The sequence below is a fragment of the Hemicordylus capensis genome, chromosome 3, assembly GCF_027244095.1.
Source record: "Hemicordylus capensis ecotype Gifberg chromosome 3, rHemCap1.1.pri, whole genome shotgun sequence".
Taxonomy (NCBI): Eukaryota; Metazoa; Chordata; class Lepidosauria; order Squamata; family Cordylidae; genus Hemicordylus; species Hemicordylus capensis.
In genome coordinates this window covers 307348493-307365631 of record NC_069659.1, presented here as the reverse complement: position 1 = coordinate 307365631, position 17139 = coordinate 307348493, and the positions used below count along the sequence as shown (strand labels likewise).

General features: G+C 41.1%; 1 protein-coding gene across 2 annotated transcripts in view; it reads left to right on the top strand.

Moving 5' to 3' along the window:
* The window catches only part of EPHA4 (EPH receptor A4), a 220415-nt gene that overhangs the window by 191089 nt on the left and 12187 nt on the right, over positions 1-17139 (top strand). For both annotated transcript variants that reach the window (XM_053307712.1, XM_053307713.1), the window contains exons 12-15: positions 4040-4101; positions 4959-5168; positions 12040-12189; positions 14764-14957. In XM_053307712.1, the coding sequence (XP_053163687.1) occupies positions 4040-4101; positions 4959-5168; positions 12040-12189; positions 14764-14957 (616 nt within the window). The remainder of the gene's footprint in view (positions 1-4039; positions 4102-4958; positions 5169-12039; positions 12190-14763; positions 14958-17139) is intronic.

The following is a 17139-nucleotide window of genomic DNA, read 5'->3' as shown; positions in this document are numbered from 1 at the left end:
GTGCCCCAAATTCTTCATTTATCTGTGCAGTTGCTTAAAACATTTTGCATCAAATCCAAATGTGCTTAAATGCATAAAGTGACACACTGCTTACATTTCAAGTTAATGTACAGTACAGTATACATTTCACCAGCTTAAATATACTGCTGAATTTCTTTGTATCCAACCTTTATTGTCTATGGCATGCAAGATCTCCTCATGTTCCACAAGCCCTAGTTTAAAAAAAAATCATTTTAAATGATTTTGCAGATATATTTCCACAAAAAGATGTTTCTGTTTAGGCCACAATGTGTTTGCTATAGACAGTCGTTTTCATACCATCTTAGTAAAACAGAGAATTTACAAGGGAATCTTTGTATTGAAATCCCACTGAGGCTTTTAACCCCCAAGCTGTTACAGCTGTAACAGTTATAAATGACTGGGTAGCATTTGCATAATGTACTTGTCACTGCATTAAAATGATTTAAAATCCCCAACAGAAGGTGGGAGGCCAAACCAAGTATGCTCTGTTGCCTGGCTCCCTGTAGTTCAGGCTTTTGTGACAAACCAGCATAGACACCTCTAAGCCATCACCATTTGGTAAACAGGGTTACTTTGGTAAACATTCATCTCAATTTTTCCTGTAGGTTTACTGAGTGTTGGTGATAAATGGGTGAATTTAATACTCCTGAACTTACAGCAAGATAAATTGTGGGTGTGGAATTGGAGGGGGGGGGAGAGAGAGAGAGAGAGAGAGAGAGAGAGAGAGAGAGAGGAGGTTTAGGTAGGTATGAATTCATTGTTACTGGTTTAACAAGTATCTTTTAATAATTCATGATGACAACCTGCCCCTCATAGACTCAACTACTTTTTCATATTGTACACAGTAGTTAACTTCTACAGCTCAAGCCATCATCGATACATCACTGAGTGCAATGCATCAGACTTTCAATGAAAATTTATTCCCTGCTCGTCCAAAGTGTAACAGAATCAGAGTATCTGAAGCACTGAGCCTCTTTAGATTACCCTGTTGCACATGGATCTCATCAGTGTTAACTTCAGAAGTCACAATTCATTAGGATAAGATAGCCTATCCTGTGACTCTAGGAAGCTATTCACACACGCGTGCACAATCCAAGTTTTGCATTATCCGGGTGGCACCGCAGTGGCAAACCCACTTGTGGATCCTCCCTCCAAAACAAGATTAGGAGAGCGAGCGCTCTCCTAACCTCATTTTTTTAAATTGTCTGTCAGCCGAGGCTGCTTGCAGTCGTGGCTGACGGACTGTGGCACTCTCAGGGAGGGGAGGGGGGATCTCCATAATGCACCACACACTCACGCGGTGCATTATTGGAGCTCCAGGGAAGGGCAGAGCTACCAGCAGCAGCTGGTGCTCATCTGGGTGGGAGATCCGCCCAAGGGAAGAAAACTGCTCGTCTGCTGCAGGGAGGTAAGCTCTTTAGGGCTTCCTCCCCACAAACTGTATTGCCATTTTCACTGCTCGTGAGAAACAGCTCTACACTGTGAAACACTTCAGCAGTACTCTGCTTAGGTATTATGATTAATGGAGTTATGCATTAATATATTCAAATGAAGAGTGTATCTTATTTCTTTAAATTGACGAAGTATCTTTTGATTGCAGAAGGTTAATTAAAAACCCATTTAGATGTGTTTGTTCTGTCAAGTGACTCTAGTCACAGTTGCAAAGAGTAAATGACATGGGGAAATATGCAGATTAGGTTTGAGTGAGTTCCATTCTCACTGATGAATATCGTGAGGGATGAATGTTCATACATCAAGAGGATGATTTTTGTCTGCATTTGCCTTTAAGAATTTGAATCCCTGGTCAGAATTTCTAAATTCATATTGATGCAGCTGTTCTGGAGGGTTGGGTTTGGTTTTTTCCTGCACGCATGCACAGAAAAAAACCCACCTTTGCTCATACATATAAGAAAGGTAAAGTTACAGCAGCCTGATTTCCATTTCACATAGGGACTGGTTTGCATGCACAAATGTGGAATAAGATTAAGCAAGTCTGAGTGTTTTGGCATTGGCTGAAGTGGTGAGGGAATCATGAAAAGAATATGTCCTGGAGAGGCTGGCATTAGGCCAGCTGTCCCTCAAGCAAGCAAATAAATAAATAAATGGTAGGAAATGTGCAGGCTTTTAATATTCCTTAGCATATTGTTTTCTAATCAAAGCAAAGTTATTTCTGAAATGGGAGCCCTTCGTAAAATTGCAAGTTGAAGCAACCTGCTGAGTGAAAAATGTGCTAATGTAGAAACAATTACAGGAGCTTTTCAGTGTGGAAATATTTCACAGCCGCCCAATTTTCCATTTGAGCCAAATGCTTGAGCAGATACCAATGGTGGATGTTTTCTGTGCTGTGGGGAAATGCTTTTCTTAAACTAGAACCTCTCAGCTAAGAAGCAAATTCAGTTTTACCCATAGAGAGGCTATAATTAAATGGCAGAGCACCTGCTTGACATACAGAAGGTCCCAGTAGTCTTTGGCTGGAAATGATGGGTGTTTAGTCAACAACATCTGGGAGTCCCTCTTACAGGGAACATTTGTCCTCACAGATTCAGTCCCTGGCTTCTTCAGGTAGAGCTGAGAAATAGATCTATCAAACACTTCAGAGAGCCATTGGTAGGTGCTGGCAGTACCGATCGAGATTGACCAATTGTCCAACTCTGTATTGGGCAGCTTCATATGTATTTATTTTTCATGTTTGTACACATTCATGGCCTGTACAAAATGGAAGTTACCTAGAATATGTTTGCAGAGTGCTTTAAGAACCACATGAGATGAAAACATGGCTAGTTTAATAAGTATACCTATGGATTATTTTTATTTAGCCATTTTATTTATTTATATCTATGTAAGCTACTTTGTGGTTTTTTTGTTGAAAAGCAGTATATCAATATTCATCATATATGTATTCATACTGTGTTTAATAATCAAGGATTTATTGTACTGTTCAGTGATGCCAATGACATCCGATTTGAGTAATCGAAGTTATTTTTCAGATTTGTGCGTTAATTTTTGCTGTTGCTTTTGCAAATCTGGCCATTGTTATTAAATTTGACCTTGCCTACACTACAATTCATTGACCAATTGGACCTCACTTAAGGCAGTATGGATCAAATTCATACAGGGGCTATTCACATGCACAGGCAAAATCGGGCAGCCCAGCCCGGTTTTGCCAGCGCATGTGAACCTCCGGGAGCCGCACAGGTGGCAGTGCAGTGGCAAACCCGCTTAGGGAGCCCACTGCTTAGCCTGGGTTTTGAGCATGAGGACCAGGCTTAGTGCTCATGTGTCGGTGCGCCACATGGCACCGACACACAAGTAGCCTCCTGTCCAGTGCCGGGAGGATCCCTATAATGCACCACACGCTTGCATGATGCATTATCGGAGTTCCGGGAAGATGCATCCCAGCCCCCGACCCTCCATGCTGCCGGCAGTAGTCTGAGTGGGCGATCCACCCACCTAGGAAGGAGCCCTCGATCATCTACCGGCTTTCTCCCTTGCAGATTGGCTCACCGTGTTTTGTGTAAACAGGTTATGATGCAACATAAAGGCTACAAATTAAGCAAATAGGGGGGAAATTGCTGTTTATGCTACACCTGATTTTCACTTTACAGCTGTCAGTCTGTGTTCCTAAAACCATAACTTTGGTTTCTCACAACCAAATGCCTACGGCCATACAAATTCCCTAGCAAATGATGCAATTATATGTACGTTACTTCAAGTGCAAATAGGCCTATTTGGGTCTATTACTGCATCACCATTTCTACTTTAGTGAGCAATTATGGATTCTTATATTCCCTGGAGACCATGGTGTGTACTGTAGTTAAAGACCTTGTCAATGAGTCAGCCAAAGTGTTAATCTTCTGGCTGGAGCTCTTGAACACTTCAGCCCTGTATTATTTCTTTTCTGGCACACCCTGGCTGAGAAAGAAGCTAGGTGCTTTCAGAATTAAATTAGATGGTGAAAATTATCCCTCGCCCTAATTGGCTGCTCAGTGATGAATTGTGTTTTCTTTCCCATTCCTAGGCAAGCCTGTCATGATCATAACCGAATACATGGAAAATGGTTCTTTGGATGCCTTTCTTAGGGTAGGTACCTGCAGTGTAATACACTCAATGAGGGAAACATTATGATCACTTTATTTATCCTTGGTAGCAGAAGAGGAGACAGAATTATGTTCCAGAGATGCTTACCAGTATGTTTTTATGCTGCAGCTGCTGGAAGGGGTGGGAAGGCAACGATAGAGGTGAAGCATAAAATAGTAAGCTCTAAATAATCCGTGTTTAATCAGATGCAGGTTTGATTAAAATGCTCATTAAAAGTCTTGTGTTGTAGGTTAATTAAAATTGGAACATTCCACACATCCTAGGAAGCTAGTACAAAAGCCACCGGGCTATACTTTGATGATGAAGTATAGGGCTAAAGCACAATGGATGAGGCAATGTAGCTTTACACACACACACACACACACACACACACACACACACACACACACACGGGGGGGGGGGAAATAAGGCTGTGGTTCCTAAATTGTGAGCCCTTTTGGGGGTGGAGTTTGGCACCTGGAAATACAAAGCCCCATGGAAAGGCAGAATCCTGAGGCCAATTATGTCTTCCTCCTCCAATAGATTCTAGATAAATTGAATGCCTCTGGAAGTGGATCCTCACTCACTGCCCCATTCCCAGTGTGGTTTGGGAAGATAAGCATTCAGAAAGGGCTGCTCTTATTATTCCCCCTAAAAGTGGTTTTAGGTGGAGTGTCTGAGAGACCCTGATTTTGTTTATCTTCTAAAACGAATGTGGAATTTACCACAGTAAATGAACAGATCCTTGTTCATAGCTGCAGGCTGCATGCAAGGTTCTCTGCATACTCACTTGTAGGATGAGAGCGGCCAAAGGTAGGAGACTGAAAGTTTCCAAAGTTAATGTATTCTTTTCTTTGCAGAAGAACGACGGTAGATTTACTGTAATCCAGTTGGTGGGAATGCTTCGAGGCATTGGCTCTGGAATGAAGTATCTGTCCGACATGAGCTATGTGCATCGCGATCTGGCTGCTCGAAACATATTAGTCAACAGCAACTTGGTCTGTAAAGTCTCCGACTTTGGCATGTCCCGTGTTCTGGAAGATGACCCTGAAGCAGCCTATACGACTAGGGTAAGGCTGGAAATATTACTGGGCATTAGTTTCAATGGGAAATATTATTATATATTCATGTGTCTGTAATCACTACAGCCATGGCATTATATAAAGGTTGCATACTTGAAATAGCTGGTTCTTAAATCCCTTGCTCATGGCACTATAACCTCATGTAAATACATGTCCCGTGTTTCCAGTTGGTCAGTTATTTCGAATGTTTCATGGACTATTCAGATACATAAAATAATTACAATTTTCTTTGAGTGCAAATCTCTTGCCCCACTGATTTGTAGAAACATTGATGCAAATCTGCAAGAATGCTTTAGGTGTGTGCATGCAGAACACATATACACCTAAAGCATTCTTCCTTATTGCTTCTTTTCAGGTATCAGCAACTGATGTGGCTTTCTCGCATGAGTGAACAATACAGATAAAGCTACCTACCCAGTGGGGGGTGGATCGATTTAAAAGTTATGTCATTAGTTCTTGACTTGCACAAGCTAGCCATCTTAAAGAAAGCCTGGATTGGAATTTGAGGGATGAGTGAGATCTTCCTCTGCTGGATGGGGTTACACTCCCCCAGAAGGTACAGGTTCGCAGCTTTGAAGTGCTCTTGGATCCACACCTCTCCCTGGTATCCCAGGTGGAGGCTGTGGCCAGGAACGCTTTCCATCAGCTTCGGCTGATTTGCCAGCTGCCTCCATGCCTTGAAGAGAACAATCTCAAAACAGTGATGTATCAGCTGGTAACCTCTAGGCTTGACTATTGCAGTGCACTCTACGTGAGGCTGTTATGTAGTTCGGAAACTTCCGTCAAAATGTGGCAGCAAGACTGGTCTCTGGGGTAACCCGGAGAGACCATATTCTTCTGTTTTAAAACAGTTGCATTAGCTACCAATATGTTTCCAGGCAAAATACAAAGTGCTCATTATCACTTTTAAAGCCCTAAATGGCTTAGGTCTGGCATACTTTAGAGAGTGCCTTCAACCCATTGCACATTGAGGTCATCCAGAGAGGTCCATCTCCAGTTACCACTGGCACGTCTGTTGGCAACTTGGAACCAGGCCTGTTCTGTAGCTGTTCCTGGCCTATGGAATTCACTCCCGGCAGATATCCCTAGTCTGGGCTCATTGTTGGTCTTCAAGAGAGCCCTAAAGACTTACTTGTTTGGCCTGGCCTTCCAAGGGTTTTAAATTGTTTTTTAAAGTATTTTAATTGGTTTTAAATGGCTCTGAACTGTTTTAAATTTGTTTTTACATTGCTTTAGCCTGTTTGTTTTAAATTGTGTTTGTTCTTGTATTTTATTTGTTGTGTACCACTCGGAGCCTTTGGACAGGGCAGTATAGAAATGTAATAAATAAATAAATAGATGTGCTCATCAGTCTTGCATGCTTTCCATTTTTGCCAAAATCTGAGTTTCCCAATACTGAAAAATGTATTAATATATTTAATGGAATGTAAGTAAGTAATCCTATAAAAACCTGACTGCTTTCTGAATGCAGACTGGATTTAATAGGCTATAGATAACACACTTTTCATTATTACTAAGGACATAGGAAGCTGCCTTATTCTAAATCAGACTGTTTGTCCATCTACTGCAGTACTGTATATATATTGCCTTCCAGGATTTCAGGCAGGAGTCTTTCTCATACCTAGCTGGAGATGCCAGGGATTCAACCTGGGACCTTCTGCATGCAGCTGCTCTACCGCTGAGCTAGGTCCCATTCCCTAAGGGGAATATCTTACAGCAGATAGCACCCATCCAAATGCAAACCATAGTGAACCCTGCTTAGCAAGGGGGACAATTCATGCTTGCTTCTACAAGACTAGTTTAATCCCATAACATTTTACTATGTATTGCATAAAAAGGGAGCATGTAGCGTATCTTAAGCACTTGCATGTGTGTATGTGCCATTTGAAATCCATGGCACTCTCATGCATGTAAGTATATTTAGAGCTGGTGCCTGAAGATGTAGAACAATAGGATTTTATAGGCATTGTTTTACAGATTTTGCTAGACCGGTTTTAGTCATCTGCATGTAAAGTCTAATGAGGCAAGCAATGCAGCTTGTAAAGCAATATCTCGATTATCACCTTGAAGTTTGTACACTGCAGGATAAAAGGAGGTACAAGGTTTATAATGTAGATTTGTAAATTTTTCGTTAGATCTTTTGCTTTTAAATGCCTTCCATTCTCCATCTGTTCTCCTGAACAAAGAGATTGTTAGGAAAACCCAGTTTGTGCTGTTTAATTCTCTCATTTCTCCTATAATGAACATGCAGTTCATTAAAAGGGAGGGGGGCACAGTCTGCCTTGTGCTGTTCTTAATGCTGTCCAGCCCTGCAATTTCCCACTAACAAGGGCAGCGAGGTTTTGAGCCAAGACAGATTTCTAGAGAGCTGTGTTCAAACAGAAGGGCAGGAGGTAACCTACTGAAAAGCCTCCCTTTCAGTTTTGTGAGTGCAAATATAGTAAAGTGTTTTCCCTTCCAAGAGCACTGCAATGAATATCTATAATTTGCATCACAGTGCATTGTCTTGTTTTGATATCAGTATTCAGGACCATTTGGATGAGTTCCACAGTTTGAGCAATCAACAGGAATTTCAAATTGTGATTGTTGTTTAAAATCCAGCAGATCCTGTTAAAAGCTGTGTCAAACATACGGGTCGCTTGGGGAAAATGTACTTTTATTCCATTGCCATAGTGGCTGAAGAAAGCTGTACATTGGTCACTATCCAGAGGCACCAATACCATGCATGCAAAATACTGTATCTTCAAGTGTGCGCCTGGCTTTCTTGATCTTGTGTTGCAGCAGTTTGCTGGTTCAGCACTAGGAGCTGCTGTAGCGGAAGCTGAAGTGCACATGCTGATGTACAAGATAAAACAAGATGCCCAGGCCATTGTTTCAAGCATTAAAATAGGGGCTCTCAGCCTTGGCTGCCCAGATATTGCTGCACCACAACTCCCATCATTCCCCACCACAATGGCCAAGGACTGTGTTCCAATCCCCTTGCAGTTTTGGTTGCCATTTATTTTTCTGCCTACTGATATCCTTTTAGAGATGGCATGACTAGAACTGTACGGGTGAAGCCCATCATCCGTGGGAGTTTGGTTCTCTGCTGCAGCTTCGGATAATGGGGCATTAAGGCAATCAGAATGCGGGGCTTAGGTTCCTGGAGACTGGAAAAATCAGCAAAAATGGCAAAAGGTGGGGGGCGTGCTATCCAGGAATGCCCCCTCCCCAAGTCTCCAATCCCCCATTTTCCCATGAAAAATAATGCCTTTTTTTAAAAGAGCCACAAAATGGCTCCTTTCCCCAAAATGGTGGCCAGAAATGACTGCAGACGTCATTTCCAGCCACCCCAACTCTGCAGATAAGTGGGACTTAACTCTTTGTTTTTCTCATATGCCAAGGTCAGGTGTCAGTTGCCCAACTGTGGGTCCATGAATGGCAAGGTTCACCTGTACACACTATCCCAAATGTAAGCATATCATAATTTTATAGAAAGGCATTATGAGACTGGCCATATATTTTCATTCTCTTTCCGAAGAAATCACCAGCATGGAAGTTGTCCTTTGCAATGCCACCACATGCTGAGATGACTTTACACTGAGCTATTCCTCTGTATAGACCTTTCCTCAATAGTCACAGCCAATTCAGACCTCAGCAGTGAGTACAGTATGCAGACTTGTGAGGGTTTCCCCCCCACCCCGTGCATCACTTTACACTTCCTTACCCTGAGCTACTTTTGCTCTTCTTTTCTTTCTGCCTTTCACTCAGTTTGGAGAGCTCTTCAGATTCCACTTGTATTTTAATCAGCCTGAATAAACCTGGCTGTCTTTCTGCTCACCCATGAGTCCAAATTATTTATAGGTAAATTAAACAGCACTGGCCCCAATACAAAGCCTTCCCTGTTGCATTATTTACTTGCTTCCATTCTGTGAGAACAATCTCTTTGTACTTCCTCTTTGCTTCCTGTTGTTTAACAGTTACCGATCAGTAAGATGATTTATTCTCCTACGCCATAACTGCTAAGTTTACACAGAAACCTTTATTAAGGGAACTTTTTCAAAACCTTTTTTGAAGACTAGAGTGAAGTCCATTGGATCACACCATATACATGTTTATTAATATTCTCAAATCATTCTAAGTGAAGCCATACAAATTCTTCTTCAGCAAATGTGGTTATTGTATACGTTTTAATGAAACTCTTCATAAATATACCTGGAACCGAACACAGACTAATGGTCCGATAATTCCTGCCTCTTCCCAGGATCCCTTTTTAAAAAGTAACTGCTGCTTCAGTTGCTACCTTGCAATCCTCTGGTACCACTGAATTCTGCTTCTCATAACAGAATGAGCCCCCGTAATCCAGAGAAGGGCTTGGCGGGCAGGCAGGGAGGAAGGTTCAGTAACCTTACCCTCCCCACAGATGATGCCTTGAGGGAGCTGGATGCGCAGATTGGGCACCCAGACATCAGGCAGCGTAGAGGGTCAGGGGCCAGGACACGTCCCAACCCCCGGAACTCCCATAATGCACTGTGTGGTTGTGTTGTGCATTATGGGGGTCCCTGCAGTGATAGGCGGGTGCCCATCCATATTGCAGTGCTGGCTAAAAGCAGCCAGCGCTGCACACAATTTTTAAAAATGGGCCTAAGGGAGTGTTTGTTCCCTTAACCTCATTTAAGAGGCTGGCTCCACAGGTGGGTTTGCCGCCAAAGCACCCATCAGCCAAGACCAGGTTTGGCTTCCTCAGCCCAGGTTTGGCTAAACTGGTAAGAAGAGCTTCAATGTGAAGTCTGATAAATGGCACTAGGACTTTGAAAGCAAGAACAAACAGATTGTTCTCGCACAGTAGAATTCCTAAAGATCTATTTAATTTATTTATGAATAATCTGGATTCAGGGGTAAGCAGGAAACAACCACAACCCATTTCCTCACTTTTTCAGGAATAACTTGTAGATTCGAGTTGTATAGTCAGTATGGAGGACAGGCATCATGAAAATATCTCCAGGTTTATGCACGAGATAGCCAACGTAGACTGGATTTGTTTTTGATAATGCAAGATTGATTGGGGAGAGATGCAAGCAAGCCAGCGTGTTGTAGTGGTTAGAGTGCTGGACTAGGACTGGGGAGACCCGAGTTCAAATCCCCATTCAGCCATGAAACTAGCTGGGTGACTCTGGGCCAGTCACTTCTCTCTCAGCCTAACCTACTTCACAGGGTTGTTGTGAAAGAGAAACTCAAGTATGTAGTACACCGCTCTGGGCTCCTTGGAGGAAGAGCGGGATATAAATGTACAAATAATAATAATAATAATAATAATAATAATAATCTTCACATGCCTTCATAGCAGTGCCATATTGAAGCCATATAGAAGAAAAAAGGCAGACACAGATGAGATAATCAGCCATGCTGTTTTAGTCGTTTTAGTAGCAGAAAGCATGAGAGCAAAGTGAAAGAAGAAAACACAGAAGTAATCTATCCACATACTCTGTAAATCTTTGGGTTATTTTTTTTTTTTAAAATCTCCCAGATGGATCTGAAAAAACCCATCTCAATTAAAAACACCTTGTTCATTTGCATAAACAAATGGAGAAATCTCTGGCAGCTTTTTTATTCCAGAGAAGCAACTCAGATAATGAGGGTAGCATTACTTTTAAGTCATTAGTAAATGGCTAATGATCTGATTAGATGTTCTGTAGGCATGCTTCACAAGTCTGACTTCTAAGTTTTTTACTTATGATCAAGATGTTACACAGAAGATGCCTAACCAATTTGCTTACTAGCTTTATCATGTGAACCTAACCCAGAATTCTTTGATGAGTTTAGGCCTCAATGAGTGCATATATTTTGAAGAGCTGGACAAGACGTCTGGCAGCAGACAAGCAAGATTATAATAGCAAAGCACTTGCATTAGTAGTAAGTATCCAAATGTTAAGTATGCAGTGATAATTTTGTGATCCATTTTATGAACCTTTAGTTGCATCAGTATAGCCTTAAGCAGAGACCTGGTTATGCACTGATAAAAATACACTGAACATTTTCCTGATTTGCATCCCTGTGACTAAAGAAAACAGATGGGTGACATTCCCATCCTCAACAGTAGTATATGACAAGGCTTGTGCAAACTCTACACTAATAAAGTTGTGTGTGTGTGCGCGCGCGCACACACACACACACACACCAGATCAACCCAATTTAGAATAAATTCAGATTGTACAAATTAAGCAAAGCTAAATACAAATAAATATTAATACAATACATTAAACAGGTTGCATATTCTTGATATTGGCATAATTTATTCTGCTTCTACTTGACATGGGAAGAGGCAAAGGACTTTGTAGGCCCTTGAATCCCCACCTTTAAGCACAGAGATTTCTTCTCAGTCCATACTTGCTTACATCCTTGTACATTTTAAAAACATTTTTGCTGATTAAAAAGAAAATTAAATTAGTTAAACCTAATTTGCTGGATGCTGAATTCTGTACTCTGTGCTAAAGTCCATTTACCTATAACTGAAGAGAAGAGTTGCTTTTTCAGCTGTTAGGGCATCTCATGAATACAACCTCATGATTTTAATTATGTACATTGACAAATAGCTATCTAATGGCGCAGCAGGGAAATGACTTGAGGTTACCAGTTCGAATCCCTGCTGGTATGTTTCCCAGACTATGGGAAACACCTATATCAGGCAGCAGTGATATAGAAAGATGCTGAAAGGCATCATCTCATACTGCCCAGGAGATGGCAATGGTAAAACCCCTCTTGTATTCTACCAAAGACAACCACAGGGCTCTGTGGTCACCAGGAATCGACACTGACTCGATGGCACACTTTACATTGATTTACTGTTGTTTTATAAATGCCATTGTTGATTTATCTACAGGGTGGGAAGATACCCATCAGGTGGACAGCTCCAGAAGCTATTGCTTACCGTAAATTTACATCGTCTAGTGATGTCTGGAGTTATGGAATTGTAATGTGGGAAGTGATGTCATATGGAGAGAGACCTTATTGGGATATGTCCAACCAAGATGTAAGTGTTCTACATCATCATCTAAGTGTTACCATTAGTTAAAATGTTACCTATTGTCTATAACATTCACATAACCTTCAGATTCAACTTTTAACTACATGAAAGCAATTTCCCCATGTGACTAGGACTGATGAAAGAGCAGCGGGGGTGGGGGAGAGATCTCAGTGGAATGGGAGCTAAAACTTCTATCTGCTTTTGGTGACCCAAACCATAATCCTACCTCCACAATCCTACCTCAAGTGCTTAGCATCATCTTTCCTGTTACTTGCTACATTTGTATATTTGACAACCTTGTTTGCATCATGCCAGATGAAGGGTTAGAAAGGAATTGCAGCTCTTTTAAAAGGGATCTCAGGAAAAGGAAATGCTTTTCCATTTGCAAAGCATTTCAGACATTTTAGTGAGGAGAGAAAATTGTTAATATTGATTCTGTACCACAATTTCTCACTTGAGAATCCATTAAGAATACATCAGTAAAACTGGCTTTCCCATTAAGGGTAAATATTTCAAACCTAATGTGGCTTAATTTCATTTTTTTGTCCCAATAATTCCCATCCAGAAAATGCAAAAAAATTTCTTTGGTATATACAATATGATATTATTATTGTGGGAAAGGGTTAAGTAATAACAACAGAAGATACGTCCTTTGGGGACATTAAAAAACAGCTTTAGTAAATGACCCCTTGTAAATTATGCAAGTCTCTTTAACTGTACCATCTGGACTTCTTCAGTCAATTTTAAGAGGAAGTTAATAAAATGTGTGCTGTTGTAGAATAGTGTTATAGAAGAAAAGGAGGAGGAATCCAATATGCACCACGTTCTCAAAAGGAAGCTCATCCAATGAAAATTAGATATAAAATTTATCAGGAGATTTATCAGCAGATTAACATTTCTTCCTTTCTTGATCTTGAGATATGAAATGCAGAGCACTTTAGTCAAAGTTAGGAAGTTGAATAATATTCTAGAAAATTGTTTGCACATGGATAGCTTTGAAGCTGAGAAGCGATTCCATTTTAATTCCCTTCAAATGTGAGTTATCTATCTACCTACAGTATCTATCTATCTACCTATCTATCTAAGAGAGAGAATAGACCTGGAAAAAGCTTTGGAGATCCAGTGCCAGGGCAGACTTGCAGAACAGACAGTATTGGGCTAGGTTCCTGGCCAATGGTCTGGCTCAATAGGAAAAGAAGTCACCAGAAGTTACCATGAAAACAAAGCTTCAGCTGCACTTCAGAAACATGGCCAGCTTTCATTCACAACAAAACAGAATTCAGCGCAATGCAGAAGTAGGTTTGCTAATGCTCTTTAGGCCCCTTAGCTCATGAGAGATCAAGAAGAATACCCGGATTAATTGGGCCAGTGATGTAGCTATGACGCCTTTTGCCAGAGGAGGCAAACGAGATGCTATGCAGCTCACGTCACTCATATTGTCACATAGATAAAGAAAGGCTTCACTGTGGCAGGGATGGGGAGGAGGAATATACATTGTTCTCCTTGCAGTTAGAATACCAATAAGGCTTAGAAAGTTATTAATTTTGTGGTTGTGAATAGGGCAGGTTTGGTAGCCTGGGAGACAACACTTTTTTCTGTTTACTGAGCGCCTAGTGGCAATGGAAGTATGAATCCACATTGCTTGCCATTGTATCTTAGCCACTCTTCTTGTGAAACCAGTTCTATGGTTGTGTGAATCAATGTGTGTGGCCAATTAATCTTTGTTCTCTCTGTAAAGACTACCAACAAGAGTGCCCATTAGTGCCAACTGTGATGGGGTGAAGGGTTGTGAACTGGGTTCCCGGCTGTCAGGAACTGGATCCTGATTATGCATGAGCTCATTCTGCATAGGTTTGCCAAAGAGGCAGCATGTGATAATGAGCTATATGTATGGAAGGGTTTATGGTGGCTTTTATACAGCCGGGCTATGGATCACTTTGGATACTGTTAATAATTACACACTTTTAAGTGACATAGTAAGCCAGTTTGCAGCTGCCCTTTATGGACAGAGAACAGCCTAAGGCAATTCCCCCTTTTGCATTGCACAAGAGACATACAGATTTGGGGACGAGAAAACAGGACCAGGTGTTGCTGGCAGTGGAGCTGAACTCAACCATTGCTCAGGAAACAAGAATACAGTCTGGCCTCGTGATACCTGGAAAAACCTTTAGAAGTGATGCAGCACTGCAAATTTCCAATACTAATCGACAGACCTGTTCAATCAGTCAAAACATTTATTTCACCACTTTCTAGTTTTGAGTATTTACAATGCTATTTTAAATGGCATGAGTTCTAAAAGAATACAAAGCCAAAGGAAAATTACACATCTGTACATTTAAAATGTGCCCATCTTGCATTATAGGTAAAATGCATTGCAAACACAAGTCTCAAAAAGAAACAAGAAACGATGGCCAGTTTAGCAATTGTTGGAGTTATATATACAGAGACATTTTCATTCTTGTCTTTAATTGTGCAGTTGTTTCCATGCTTAGACTTAGTCAAAGTCATCCTGTTTTAAGTGTGTGTGATGGATTGTCTTATTCGGAGCTCCTAAAATACTGTGTTGGTTTTTTTTGTTAGGTTATCAAAGCCATTGAAGAAGGGTATCGGCTGCCGCCCCCGATGGACTGCCCTATTGCTCTCCATCAGCTGATGCTGGACTGTTGGCAGAAGGAACGTAGTGACAGGCCTAAATTTGGACAGATTGTCAACATGCTAGACAAACTCATCCGCAACCCCAACAGCTTGAAGAGGACAGGCTCTGAGAGCTCCAGGTCAGCTATGCTTTCTTAATGGTGATGGATGAGGGAATATATTGGTGGTGACAGGCAGCTGTAACTCACCTAAACTTCTGTGCTCAGATCGATGTCTGCTTCATAGCTTTGGCCAGACTATTTCAGCTTTTTTTTTCTCCCTGCAGTGGAAGGCTGTTTCCTATTTGCTTTATGCTGGCATTCCATTGGTGCACACTGAGGGAATCTGTAGGGTTTTGATACTTCAGTATGCAGAGATTCATGTTCCCCATATCATTCTATTTGATTAATTAATTACATACTGACTTACACTTTTATACTTCTGCACCATAAGGACCCCAAGGCACCTAAGAAATATTATATAGAACCGAAAAGTATATAACACAAAACATAAAAAGAATAAGGACAGCGTAAAGGCAAGGAGAACGAAAAAGACTTGAAACTAGATCAGAACATATTACAGTTGGGACCAATATGAGTTCAAGGCAAACTAAAAATATCCGTGGAGTAAAAATGTTTCACAACCCACTGCGGGGGGCGGTTGGGGGGGGGCAGAACTTCCAAACAGCCATTAAAGTTCTGCTTCTTACCCCACCCCCACAAAAAAACCCAAACATAGATATATTTATTTCAATTTAAAAGTCAGCATGCAGTAATTCAGTAGATCTTACTTCATGCTGATGTTTAAATTGAAACAAATATGTCCAACTAGTTTTTCACTTAATAACTTTGAACTTCTTGTCATATACAAGGAAACCTCATTATTCGTGAGGGTACTGTTCCTCACCTACTACCACGAGTAACCAAACCACAAGTAACGAGGCATTATGCCTAAGGGGAAAGGGGGTTATGCTCCTGGATTGGTTAAAAAGGGCAAAAAAAAAAAAATCCCCAAAAAGGTGAAAAAAAAGAAAAACCTACTGTACAGTTCTCCTTGGGATCTCCTCGGGATCTCCTCCTGCCTTCCAAATTGTGAAATGCCCCCCCCACAAGAGCTAAAATAGAGATTAAACTGGCTAAAAACCAACTGTACCATGCTCCCCAGGGTCTCCTTGTGTCCTCCTTGTCCCCAGCAGTGCCCCCCATGGAGCTAAATTCCCCCCAAAACCATGAAAAATTGCAGGGGGAATATCTGTTTTTAATAGAAATGAGCCACAAAATGGCTCCTGCTTACAAAGTGGCTCCTTAGAAATACATACAAAGTGCGACAGGAAGTGATTTCGTGGTCACTTCTGGCCCTCTAGGAACCTCAGATACATGGGTTTTAACCCTTTAGTATCCATGGATAATGAAATCAGGTGTCATTTAGAAAACATGAAAACGCAGATGGTGAGTCTGCGAATAGCAAGGGGTGTGTGTGTGGAGAGAGAGAGATCACATCATTTTAATTGAAAGTGTAATTGTAAAAATAAAACCAGATATTTCCCCCCACCAAGTCATCAGACAATGGGCTTAGAAGACTCTTCCCTAACTTGCCTAAGCTAGCTGAACCTCTGACGCCTTTGGGTTGTAGAGCAAGGCCATAGAGGGAAAACAGACTTGAGAGTTTAGTGACTGTAACAGATAGGTAACAGAATTGTTTTTAATTCAGGTGACATATTTATCTTGCTTTAAAATTAAGCAATTTGTTTTTATTAAAAAAATTGTTGAAAAGGAATGCTTTGATGGACCTTTGCCTTAAACAGGTATTGCAAAGAACCACCACCTCAGTGCCTCAGTTAGGGCTGGGTTCTGTGCCAGCTCTCACTTAGAACAATACTAAGAGCATAAAGGCTTATTTGATAAGACTTTACCCTGTGAATAACAATGACTTCAAAAGCCAATAAATCAAAGTATACCATTTCATTTTTTAAAACCAATGAACCAAATTGTAATAAAGCACTCAGAAAAAGGGAATGGTAACCCTTTCTCTTATCTGCGACAACTTCAAAGGAGTCTTAAAAGATGGACAGTGCTCCTGAATCCAGAGTGACTTACATTGGTAGGGTCAATATGATTTGATCCTGACTATTACCCCTTGCAGCCTGTACCTCTCATTGCCTTATACTTAAATAGCTACAGATGATCTATAACCTGACATAATTATACATTGCACGGAAGATCTGTAGTTGGATGTCCTAAGTCTTCATGTGCCCATTCTACTAATGCAACTACTGTGATTGTGCTGGGTGTGTGTATTTGTGTGTGGATTTTTGCCAATCTC